A 13,942-nucleotide genomic window follows, 5' to 3' on the forward strand; every position below is an offset into this window, starting at 1 on the left:
CTTCATTCAGACTGACAAATTCACAATCATTCATAAACATCAGCATAATTATCTCGCATCTGAACAGGACGGTCGAAATAACTTGTTCTCTAAGCCGCTGGTAATTAATACCTACATGTTACAAACGATTTCTATACCCACTTTACCATGCATTACAAAAATTATAGTATGTATATAATATTGTTTACATTTAAATTAATTAGTGCACGCTAGCCTAAAAAAAAAGTGTTGTTTTATAAGTGTATCTCATTTAAGTGAATTTTGTAAATTCTTAATGAGATAATAAATGTCTTAAACCATAATTAAGTTTTCCCTATTGCAACAATAAAACCTTCTTTTCTAAAGACTTCGCTGTGAGAGCATAAGCAAGACAGACACTTGTCGCTTACTGCACGGAAGTGGTGTTGTTTTTGAAAGTAAGGAATAGGCTGGGTTTTCGTCCATCTGGTCTCAAGCTTTTCCTTGTTGCTCTCGATATCGCCTATTGCAATAAAGAAAATCTTTGTGGTGTTAACTTTGGATTTTAAATATTGGTAGCAATCCCAGCTGCTATGAATAATTGCCCTTCTAGTAATTATGGCACGGATCGTCGAGCGAGGTCGTAACAAAATCAAAACCTTAATAAATTGTAAAATCTGAATACCGCTTCTAGTAGCGTAATTGAATTATTAAATTAATTGGTCCGACTGCGCTGCAAGTCGATAATTGCAATCAGCGCGGGCAGGCGAATTATGTAACATTAATGTTACATTATAAGAGGCTATTCAAGGGTAAAATGTGTGAAACCGTTGTAAGATTGTCGACATGTACACCTAACTCGTACCTATCGGTCAGACTGTTGGACCCTAAAGGTGACGAAGTGACAAATGAAACAAAATAAATTGTAGTTGAAAGGGATAATAATGGAAAAATATTTATGTGTGGCATGACGAATAGGATCGTATAAGGAATGAATATATATTATAAGGAAGCCTAACGCCTCGGCCACGAAATGTGGGTACGCGGCGTGCGTTCCGTGGTGCGTTCCCTCGGGTAAAAATTGTGCCCTTAATAGAAAAATCAAGGGCAAATCGCCTAGCGTGTAATAGGTATGTGACGAGGAGGGGTGAAAATTATGGTCATGTGACGAGAAAGGAAATATAAAAGGACAGGCAGACTAAGGAAAAGGTGTATAAAAGATATGAATTTCAAAATGACGGCCGACAGAGAAGTATAGAAGAAAATCACATGTTGCGTCGACCCCAAGTCAAGTCAAAACGGACTGTATTTCTATAATTAATTTTATTTATCTAACCTTGCTTCGTAATTCATCGTATTAATTTTGAAATTATTTCATAATTAAAATAATACATAAACTAAACTAAACTAATTAAAAACTAAACTTAAATATAAATATAGGTAATCTAAATAAGTATAAAATAAATTGCCTACTGAAGCCCGTCCCGGGCTGCCCCGACGCAAAGGTGCCCTTCACGCTCGCTGCGTTGCCGCGTTGGATTGCGATGGACAACCTTTGCATCAGGTGAATTAAACTATTTGTTTTTGAATATTTAATGGTATGACTTTTAAAGTTGCTACCGGTCAACATGTTATATAATTATATTATTAAAAGTAAAAATTTGTAACAATACTTTTTTATGGGTATCGATAATTTCACCATTATCGTTACTGTCATCTGAACTTTATTTATTTATTTAAACTTTATTGCACAAAAGAAAACTTATCGTTCAAAAGGCGGTCTTAAAACTTTGTTGTGTCTTATGGGCTCGTTTCTTTGTTGGCTATTTTTTATTCATATGAGTTTTTAAAAAAACTACCCAATTAAAAAAAAAAAGCTGAAATATCTTTGCTTATTCTATAATATTATAAGTTATAAGTCTCGCAATCAAAAAAGTTTTCGTATAGGATATAAAAATCCAATCCCTTTTTTAACCCCCGGGGGTTAGAATTTTCAATATTACTTACTTCAAATAAATTATGGATCATTAAGCGAACACTTCACTCACACGACTACGAAGAGCTTTAGCTAAGTTTTAGCTAGTATTTTTAGGCTTTGTTTTCATTGTACCTTGTACCTTCATTTCGTCATACTCATTTACCAAAATTCCTAGATGTCAAAACGGATTTGTTTCAAAGTATCTGAATCCCAGTGTTTTTTTTATCAAATGTCTAAACTTCAAATTGACGTGGTATACACAATACCTAAAACTCAAATTCTTCTTCGACCTAGCATTTTCCCGGCCTAGTGCAAAGGTCCGCTTTTCTATTCAATTTATTTGTTTCTTCCATAACCGCTTTCAAGACGTCCACCCAGCGCTTCTTAGGACCAGGATTACAAAACCCGGTGGAATACAACCCCATCCACCACCACTTACCATCGAGCGATCCGTCTGCTCGTTTGCCTCCTATATCATAAAAATAATCGTGAATTCTAGAAATAAGTAATTTTTTAACGAGTTTGATTTTATAGGAATTCGTCGATATAATGTTGAAGAGAATGGACGTAGACCTGGACGGGGTGATCAGCTTCCAGGACTTCCACACGGCCGTGGTGAACACGCCCTCGCTGCTGGAGAGCCTGGGCTATTGCTTGCCAGAGCGCACGGCTGTCTACTCCTTCATCGCCACCTGGTGCCCTACGTGGGGAAAAATGTGAACTTCATAAACTACTTTTATTTTTAGGCAACAATTTACGTTTGTTTCATTTGCGTTATATTTTCGATGATTCTGTATTTTTCAGTTCCAAATAATTAACCACTTAAAAAGTGGCTTTATTAATATAACCTCACGTGGTATATTTTAGAACTGAAAAATAGCACATTATGTTTAATGCGATACAATAATAAAAAGTATTAAAATTTGTGTTCATATAATTGTATGATTGTAACGTTTATCAAATAGGTACATATTATTTACTTGGTTTAACTTTTTGATACTGGTTGAATCTAGTCATTTGCCGATTAATTATTGTGGGCCTTTTGCGATGACTGTCAATTGAACGAACAAAGACCGGTTTTGGACTAAAGTACCTACTTTAAGTTTTAAAAGTATCAAAATGAACAGAATTTCTCGAGTATAGTATTTTTCAAAACAGCATATTGGTAGGAACGAGGTTTTCCGCGATCGAGTTTTTCACTAGATGACAGCACCGTGGCGAGAGCTCTAGCTGTCATAATCCACCAATCATGTTTAACCATGGTTTTTTTTCATTGGTGGATTTTGACAGCAGCTGTCAAAAATACCTCTCGTCGCGGTGCTGAAACCCTCACGGTATGGTGATAATTGATACAAGTCATCTCAGTACATTTTGCGTTGTATGCAGATAACATGTATTAATAAAGGCTTTAAATTTTGCGTTTTATAAAATAACAACCGCTTTTTAGTGTACCCACCGTTACTGTTTTCAACCGAAGACTTATAATATTGTCATGTCTAGGCATCGGAGTTTTTGTCGCATGGTAAGACTAATAGCAAGCTATGGAGTCGACATGTGCCATAAATGTAAACTCTTATTCATACTCATACTCATGATTAATTTTATTTAATATGAGTACAGATTACTAAATAGTTACTACGTATATGAGTATAATTTATTAAACATCTTTTGTTGCAATAGAGCCGAAAGTGAATGGAACTGTAACCTAAGAAAATAACCTTCCGCAATTAAAAAAGTTATGAATTAATTCTATCAATTTTACGAAAGTTAGGATTACTGACTGCCGTATTCGAACTTCAAGATATCCACAAGAGACGACACGTACTAGATCTATTCTAGATACGTTATAGTTTAGATATCAACTAGTTCTCTTTTCCAGCGCAATTCGGGCAACCAATATCACTTTTACGTTAGAGTAAGATATCTATTAGATGTGAATTAGAACTCTAAGTCATATTCTTTGGAAATCGTTCAAGAGTATCTCCAGAATCGCGCAAATGTCAAATTTCACAGGTTAGATCTTAAACATATCGTTATCGTATCTTGGTGATATCTAATAGATATCTATTTTAAAATCCGAATCGGGCCCTGAGTCTGTTCTATTCTAAGGGATGTTACAGTTAATTGGAAATAAACAAAGGTCTATATACAAGTCACTTGCAATTCCAGATTTCTTTTTATGCTGAGCTCTTTTTATATGTTTCGTGACATGACATTGTCTTTTTGAGCTGAGTGATAGAAAAATCACAAACAGTACATAGTATAACGGACCGGTCGGGATCATATTTTGGTTCCTCGTGGTTTTCTTCCAGTGCTGTATAAAGCTTGAAGTTCCAGTGGATTTCGTTTGATGAAGAATATTGTTGATATATTTTAAAATAAATATGTTTCAATTGGGTGAGTTGTACTTCACAACTCAAGCACACTATAGCAGATTTTTCATAGTCATATTGTAAATCGTTGTATGGCTCTATCCATGCCAAAATTGCAGCTACTTCTGGGTTAGGCATAATAATTAATTATGGAATATTCCACAACGTATTTACCATTTACAGATATAAATAACTACTACGTTTGCAATCACCAGTGATTGAGACATGACAAATACTAATCAATTTTATCAGCGGTCAGGTACATGACATTAGGTCTTTCGCAGAGATGTAGTTTGTGTAGTTGTATGTTAAAATAGTTGAAGTTATGAATTCATAATGCAGTAGAAAATTATTTTTTTATATAATTCGACTAAGATAATATACATACACGACCGACCGCTCTAAAGGCATTTTAAGATAAATTAAATAAATGAGTATGAGTATGAATAAGAGTTTACATTTATGGCAAATGTCGACTCCATAGCTTGCTATTAGTCTTACCATGCGACAAAAACTCTGATGACTGGTCATGTCATTTCTTACATGTCTAGTTATCAGTTATAGGTTGATTTATAAGAACTGATGAGAGATTTGTACTAATCTACAGTTTAAAATGCATCCTTTTGATTCTACATGCTTCAGATCATTTTGGCAAAATTACAAAAAGACTTTTATGTAAGTAGGTACAGTTTTTACCGGTAGTGCTACATTGTGGCTTTAATAAATATAGTTGCTCAAGTGATCCTTCCCGTAGGTAGCTGTGTTGCATTCGCAAATGTAAATTTTTGCTAAATAGTTTTTTCATCAAAAAACTGGAATGTTCTGAAACTTTATATATATATATTTCCTTCGCCGTTTGACATTCATTAGGTACGTCGAAAAAAGAATCTGGCATGTTATGTAATTAATTTGGTAATATACTTAATAATATACTTACTCGTAAATATATAAAGTTACAGTAACATATTAATTAACTTACATTATGTTTTAGTATAATATATAATGATTATTATCAATTAATCATTGCCATGTTGGCGCTCGTAAAGCGTTAAAAAATTCGTAACTTATTTACCCAATACCTATTTCTTTTATTATGATTTTTTCGCAAAGGTTTTAATGAGGAGCGAAAAACTAACTGTATGCAAAATTTTAAATATCCTATCCTACCTCTTATAATAAATCAAAAATTATAAAATAATTGTATGAAAAAGCGATACGCGCGGCCGTCTAGTTTCTTTTGTCAGTTTTAAAAAATAACACTGTCCATATTGGCTTGAAGCTCGAGTGTGAAAATAGAATTAAGTGATTGGCCATCTCCATAAAATTTCCATGTAAATGTCGTGGCGCTAACGGGCGCCTCGGGATGAATATGGATCTTGGCAATATACGGCGAAAATTTTGAGCTGTTTGTTCTTTTATTATTCATGCCCGAATTCGGCTGCAACGCTTTTAAATTGATCGTTTATTAACGGCTACGGTTTTCTTATAGGGTTCTGTAAAATAAAAATAAATACGTCCCAAACTTCCAAAAAATGGACTTACGATAAACAATAAATAAAAATATGAAACTACCTATGACCAAATAAATGTTAGTTCCATAATTATAAGAGTTTTATAAAACCTCACAAAATGTTTCAATTGACCCATGTTCAGGTTATATATATAAACCTCTGTTGTAAGAAGCCTTTATATAGGTACTTAAAGAATTTTGGCACGCGCCCTGTGTCTTGCAGTTCAAGAGTATCTTGTTTTATGAATGCCCAACCTTCATGTATTTTATTGAAGGGCAGCAACGACAGCACAGCAGTAAGAGCAACGATCCGTCGTGTATTTTTATTGGTGGTAAGCCCCAGTTCCCTACCTTTCCTCCATATTGACTTATTCGAATGATAGTAGCAGCCATTGAACTCTATGTCCGGGAATACGTGTGTAACAGCTTGCATGGCAGCCTCTTCGTAATCAGTTTTGTATTTTTCTGGTTGCCAGTCAGGTATTCTTGATTTTATCAAATGAAATAAGGTTTCATAAATATGCTTTGTCTTGCTAGATAGCATAGCGTACACCAGTGGTATTATGTTCGTAGAATTTTCGGTACTTCCTAGATCACCGTGTATCACATAAAGCTGAGCAAACGGTTTCGGACAGCTCTTAAATGTTCCGTCACTTAAAAACATTTTTATTTTACCCATAAGGTGTCTCGACTCCATTGAACAAAATATAATAATTCTATATCCTTCGAATTCGTAGTCAGCCAATAGGAATGGTTCGAATTTTTTAGGTATTTCCACATCCATTACATCTCCAAAGTTAATTTTCTTTACACCCGCTTCTTTGTTTCTGTTGTAATACATCCGAGTCTTGACATTGCGAAACGGAGGAATTTTACACAGCAGATCTATGCCCTCATCTTGAAGAGAACTAACAGTACTCTGGTAGATTTGTGGTAACGGAACGCCATCTAATTGTTTGCTTTTTTTAACACAGATGTCAAGTTGCAAGTCCTCAATATTTTTATTAAAATTTTGAACACACGTATGTGGTTTTTCTTTTTCAATTTTTTCGTTCTGTTAACAGAAAAAATATATATTAGTAGCAAATACAAGCTTAACTGCCTAATAGAATATTTATTACATGATCAGAATAAATGTGTTAGTAATAAAGTAAATAGTATTCGTACCGAAATTGTAATGTTTCCCATACACTTTATTTTTTTACGTTGGGAACAAACCCAAAACACATTTTGGTTTTTGTATTCCTTTTTTTTATGGTACTGATATCCATCATGCAGTAAAACAGATCCACCGTTTCGGGAAATGTATTGTATTTGATTCATCTTTGCCATATAACATTATAAGTAAAGCAAATTTATGATGACAATGACATAAACGTTGAATCGAATTCTAAATTACTTATGACACCTACATACTAGTTTTTTTTTTAATACACGATAATATTGTGCCAGGGTCATTCCATGTGATTTCAACAAATTTGAATTAAAAAGTGTGCCGCATGAATTTTGATTTGCATAAAAAAATTGAGGATATATTTCATGGTAGCAGAAGTGCTGAACCACCACCAGTTTATTTTTTTTATCTTTTAATTTCCAAGTTTTGCCCATTCGAAGTTAGCAGTGGGGTCAAATTCTTGCTTGTACAAAATCAGACCTAACTTTTTTTCTATAAAAGGTAACGAAATAATGATTACTTTTTTTGATTAGGTAAGAAATGTGGATATTATACTGTATGACAAAATTTATCTGAATGAACTACAAAAAAAATGGTGACCACCCGAAGTGTACACCTAATTGGTCAATTATTGCAATTTTAAAATGGTTCTTGTGCCAACCCTGGTGCATATCAAATATTACTTTTTTCTGAAATATAATGTACTTGCCGTGTTCATCTTGTAAAATAAATATAATTGTGTTAGATCAATTACTTCTAATAGAAAAATGTAAGTGAAAATTGAGAAATTCGAAAAATGCTCGTGTTTGACTCTAAAAAAATCCATGTGGAAGAGAAAATAAAAATTTGATTGTAGTCAGAAAATATACCTGATAATTTCGTTAATTAGATTTAGAAAAAAAAGTTTTGTTATTTTGCCTATTTTTTGAAATATGATTTTTTTAACATGCTACTTTTTACAACTATCGATACAAAATGTTTTATGTTACAAATTAATAAAAATGGGACGGTAATTGGTCATACGGATATTATTTACGTTTTTTATGTTCAAATATTTTTTTTGACATGGTAATAATTTCATTTGTAAAGGGTGTAGCCTTCAAAAATTGCCCCCAAAGCTTTGAGTTCAAAACTACTACCAGTTGATGCCCCGTCAAATGAAAATAATCCACACCAATTTTTAACCCTCTACTGCCGCCTGGAACCCCGTGACATTCATTTAACCCTAAAAAGTTTTTATTTTTTTTCTCAAAAAGTATAAAACGGACAATTATGAAATTTTTCATAAATGTTGATGTCATCTATACAAACTATCAAAAAAAAAACTAACTCTCTACTTACTTATTTTCCTAGAAAAAAACCTAAATAAAAAAATAAAACACCCTGTATATCAGTTCAAGCTCGTCGTACTATCACCATTTTTGTACTAATTATTAACCAACTACCTATCTACATAATATACAAGTTTCATGTAAATAACAAAGGTGGAACAGTGTGAAAATATAAGTATTGTTCAGTACGTACCATGTATGTAACACGCTTACCAAACGTTGACGACACTAGTAAAAGATATCGGCCCGCCAACCGGGAAGCCATCCGTAATCATTTTTTTTTTGTTAATTTGAAATGGAGGACAAATGAAACTCATTAATACTTATTCGAACAAGTGTTTCTGTTTATTTTACTTTATTGTTTTGTAAAAAGGTACTACGTAATTGAGTTACTTAGCATTTTATGTAAGTTCTTGAGTCCTGCAAGCGAAATAAATTAAAAAAAATGGCCCTCGGCCGTGATGCTGGCCGTGTTCGATTTTCAAATATTTTTTTCGTAATTCGGTCTTTGGCGTGAAGCATTGCTGCTGTTTTAAAAGAAAAAAATGTCTGCAAACTGCGATTTAAACTTAAAGAAAAGAAAATTAATTGCTAATATTTTCAAAAAACGAGTTAAGTCCTTATATGAGCTGGCATTTCAAGTTGTTATTACGCCACTACAAGAAAAAGCAAGAACTTATTTAGAGAATGAATGGAGACTGTCCTTGGACGAGCGAGTGGGTACCGATGAATTTATTTAATATATCTTATTAACTGTAGAGTATAGTATGTTATTAGTTAGATCCTTCATGCGGCTACGCTCCTGTGGCAAGAGTATTTTGGATATATATTCGGAACTGTTTATTTTTCCGAGATAAGTTGATACAAGCTATTCCTATGCGTATATGACATGACATGACGCTAATTCAGTGGCGTGTTAATTTCACTCGTATGTAGATATATTTATTTGTTTAAACCAATGTTACGGTTTTATTAGCATGTTACAAAGGAAAACTATATATTGATGATTTTCTGATATTTAATTAATAATGTCGATTATGTTTACGGGTTACAATCATACTTGTAATATAAGATTGATAAAACATAGTCAATAGGAAGCTTGTATATTTTCATTTACAATTTATTTCGTATTTGTTATACAGATAAAAAGTATTCAGCGATCATTTTCAAGAAATTGGATCGGAATGCTGATTCCAAGAACAATAGAAAATCAGTTATTTTTGAATTGTCTTCCATGTGAGGATATTTCGCCGTGGCTTGAGGATGAAGGCATCATAACAAGCGATTTCTGTGGCAACTGTGGATATCGTAAACAAATCACGTGTTTCAACTTACGCCGCCAATTTACTTACGCCGATTTATATTGTCCTCGATGTTATCATACATTGTATTCAATAGAAAATAACGAATATTGATATCCATGTCCGAGTTCATTAGATAGTTTGTGTAACTACTTTAGATAATTGATTACGATGATAATTAATGATAACAAATAAGATAGGCGTGTAGATGTTGCATTTGTAATCACTTTTATTTATAAGTAAGCACTTGTAGGTACAGGTACGAGTATGTCTTTAAAGTGTGTAAAATGTGAGAGATTCATTCGAAAAGTTAAAGGACAATTTAAAACTCTGACTGAAAATGATGACCTAGTGTATATATCTGCTACTTTTGAGATAACTGTTGAAGAGGGTGATGTGCTATGCAACTATTGTCGTTTACAAATATACAAAAGGAAGTCACAGTCTATTGAAAATCCGGACATAGATACTAGTAATGACGACGTGGATGCGACTTTCATGCTATGCACATCTACATACACGCCCGAAAGCTGAAGAATATGTAGAACTTCCTTTTCAACGCCTTATTGCAACACATAAATACTGCTGTATATGTGGCTCTAGCAAAAATCTAACAGTTGTACCATTTGAGGCAAGATTACAGTGCTATTCAGTAAAACGTATTTATGTACCCTTAAATAATAGATGTTGCAAGAGCCACTTAATGAAGAAAAAGTTTTTCGAAAATGATATATCGCACCTTAGGCCGTATTCCAACTACAGCTCAGTACCTTTGTCAGACATTAGTCATATTTTTAATTTGAGTCATGGCTGCACACCATTTAATGCATTATCAAATCATTGCATTACAGACCAACAACTGATAGCCTTTACAGGATTGACATGGCCTGATATTTACGAATTAGATGAGATATTAGGCTTACGAAAGTCTATTAATAGAACATCAATACAGGCTATAATAGTATTTTTAATGAAACTTAGGACGGGAAATAGTGACGAACTATTGGCCTCCATTCTTGGATTAGAGTATCATCAATTAGTCTCTGAGTATGTGACTTCAGTTAAAACAGCCTTTGAAAAAAAAGTTCTTCCATCATATTTCGGAATATATTCAACCACCAGAGAAATAATACAGTCTCGAACTAGTGAGGTAGCAAAAAAAATACTTGATGCTAGTAATGAGCAGCTTATTATTATATGTGATGGCACGTACATTAGACATCAGAAAAGTTCTAATAATATATATCAGAAAAAATCTTATTCCGGACAAAAAAAAACTCCTCTGTGTAAACCCTTTACAATATGCACAACTGATGGGTATGTGATAGATATGGTTGGACCATTCAACGCTAACTTGAACGATGCATCGATAATGAAAAAAATAATGTCTGATAAAAACGGTTTATCCAAGCTATTGAAACCCGGTGATATAGTAGTAGTTGACCGCGGTTTCCGAGATATAGTAAATGATTTGGAGGGTAAGGGACTGAACGTGTTAATGCCTGCCTTAAAAGGAAACAGAGCACAGCTTGACACTACTGAAGCTAACAAATCGCGGGTTGTAACTAAAGTAAGATGGGTAGTGGAATCTGTTCACGGGATAATAAAACAAAAATATCGTTTACTCGATCATAAAGTCGACAATAAAATATTACCAAATATCGGCTCATTATGTAGAATTGCTTGTTTTTTAAATAATAAATACGGAAGGAGATTGCTTAGTGACACAAATAACACTGATGCAATAATAACACATTTAAAAACTAAATCTGACATGACAGTTAATAACATGGCACAGTTAGTTGAGGAAAATGGATGGATAAGAAAGAAAACTATCTTTAAAAACATATCAAGCAATGACCTATTGGACTTTCCAGAGCTGACACAGGATGATTTGCATATATTCTTCGGAGGTTCATATCAATTAAAACAATCAATATGCTACTTAGCGGAACTACAGAATCCGGACGGGTCAATTAACATAGAGTATTTAAAGGAAAATGAAATTCTAAGAATTCATATCAAATCGCGACATATAAATAAAAAGACTTATCATATTTTCATTCGTTACATTCCCAATCAAAACAATTACGCAAGCATCACCGACCATTACTGCACTTGCCCGAATGGAAACCGAACTGCAGGCTGTTGCTCACATATTGCTGCAGTGATTTACTATCTAACGAATGCTAGATATATATCTAGAATTAAGTATAAAGCCAGCAGAAATTCTCACAAATATATTTGATTGTTTTGTAGATAATCTGACTGTAATAAATGAAAACAGCGATGAAGACTAAATACAGGCTGTATTTTATGTTAGTAGTTAGCATCTTATAGTTAGTTTGTTGTCATGGAGTAACACTTATGTTACGTTACTAAAAATATATAAATAAAAATACTTGCACGAATAGCCCTTCGGGTGGCAGCACCTCCGGTTGAACGGCAGGAGAAATGGCGCGGCCATTTTTTTAAATATGCCTTTGCGTGGCAGAGGCCGCGAGAAGGTTCGGTCATAACAAGCCCGTAATTGGCAGAGACCGTCTCGCGGCATCTGTGCGACGCTGCATTTGGCGCCTAAAATAAAACCGTTATAACGATGCCTTGCCTGCTCACTCTTGCAAGATGCATTCGTCAATAAACAAGGATAGTATTCCCTAACGGTCGAATTCTCGCGTAGAACAAAGTCATGCGCCAAATTCGCGATGATCACCCGTTGAGGCCCCGCCACTTGACGTATATTTTTCCAAAATGGCTGCGCCACTCAACCGGCTTGTTATGTCTGTCCGTCTCGCGGCCTCCGCCAATTACCGTAGGGACCTCGAGGAGGACAATGCCACTCGAAGGGATAAGTATTAATGAGTTTCATTCATCCTCCTTTGCAAATTAAAAAAATCAATAACGAATGGCGTCCCGTTAGGCGGGCCGATATTTTTTTTTAAATATCGTCATCGTAAGTTAGGTAAGCGTGTTACATGCCTACATGCGTACCATGTAGGCATGAACAATACTTATATTTTCACACTGTTCCACCTTTGTTATTTACATGAAACTTATATATTATGTAGATAGGTAGTTGGTTAATAATTAGTACAAAAATGGTGATAGTACGACGAGCTTGAACTGATATACAGGGTGTTTTATTTTTTTATTTAGGTTTTTTTCTAGGAAAATAAGTAAGTAGAGAGTTAGTTTTTTTTTTGATAGTTTGTATAGATGACATCAACATTTATGAAAAATTTCATAATTGTCCGTTTTATACTTTTTGAGAAAAAAAATAAAAACTTTTTAGGGTTAAATGAATGTCACGGGGTTCCAGGCGGCAGTAGAGGGTTAAAAATTGGTGTGGATTATTTTCATTTGACGGGGCATCAACTGGTAGTAGTTTTGAACTCAAAGCTTTGGGGGCAATTTTTGAAGGCTTATCCTGCTACACCCTTTAATGAGGGTAGAAATTCGACAATGCACTGTTACCTGACAAGGATTGTGAATCACTTGCGAATGTTTCTTAATTTAGCCGTGTAGTCAGCGAAATGATATACATGGAAGTATTCTGTCCGCTCAATTATGACCCAACGCAAACTACCCCGCGATAGGCGGTACTTACAAACTGCTCGATTGGCAATCTCAGTACGCGACCGAGATGACAGTCAGTGACAAATGGCTAAATTGATTTATAAAAACAACGTTTTTGTAATAAAAATATATTCATGTGTCGTGAAGTGGTGCAGAAGTTATTTTAGTTCATACCAAGGACAATGGAATCACTTTTCACTTGTAGTAAACAGATAACTTCAGTAAAATTTGGAAAAAACATGACGATTTGTTTTCAATACTACCGTGCTAAGCTAAAACGTAACAACTGCATACGACTTTCATGACAACATACGACTTTTTAAATTGCGAGGATAATAGGGATGGTGTTATGCCAAATGAAGTAGACTATTTTATTAGCTTGTGTTTGGTTTAGGTATTTTCTATATAATTATAAATAAATTCCTTCTTACAGATTTGTATTTTCCTTTTTTATTTCATGAGATGGTGCTATAAAAAACTACCTAGTTATTTCAAATTAATAATCAAATTTGGTATTGCCATTTTACATTACTTTCCATTCAGATTCCCACAAGATGCTATTCGCAGAGAACTATGGAAAAAAGCGTCCAATTAGAGAGACATGAAATTGAGTGGATGCCTGGCAAGATATCTAGAATGGTGTACTTTCGTTTGGGCCAAATACATTTCGCCAAATTTCACTTCCCAATGAACTTATCGCAATAGTTTCATTTCCCAAAGAAACCTTTAGCAAAGTTACACT

The 13,942-nt window shown here is 34.0% G+C and overlaps 2 protein-coding genes across 2 annotated transcripts in view; one reads left to right on the forward strand and one right to left on the reverse strand.

The window, feature by feature from the left end:
* LOC134678692 (calaxin-like) overlaps positions 1 to 2,658 on the forward strand; it is a 63,357-nt gene extending 60,699 nt beyond the window's left edge. The window contains exon 5 of the mRNA XM_063537346.1: positions 2,471 to 2,658. Within this exon, the coding sequence (XP_063393416.1) occupies positions 2,471 to 2,656 (186 nt within the window). The 3' untranslated portion in view covers positions 2,657 to 2,658. The remainder of the gene's footprint in view (positions 1 to 2,470) is intronic.
* Positions 2,659 to 5,957: 3,299 nt separating this feature from the next.
* On the reverse strand, positions 5,958 to 7,141 carry LOC134679329 (uncharacterized). Its single transcript, XM_063538232.1, has 2 exons — positions 7,037 to 7,141; positions 5,958 to 6,872 (listed from the first exon to the last, which is right to left on the reverse strand). The coding sequence occupies exons 1-2, from the start codon at positions 7,139 to 7,141 to the stop codon at positions 5,958 to 5,960; spliced, it is 1,020 nt and encodes a 339-aa protein (XP_063394302.1).
* Positions 7,142 to 13,942: the final 6,801 nt, after the last annotated feature.

Source organism: Cydia fagiglandana, chromosome Z (genome assembly GCF_963556715.1).
Source record: "Cydia fagiglandana chromosome Z, ilCydFagi1.1, whole genome shotgun sequence".
Lineage (NCBI taxonomy): Eukaryota > Metazoa > Arthropoda > Insecta > Lepidoptera > Tortricidae > Cydia > Cydia fagiglandana.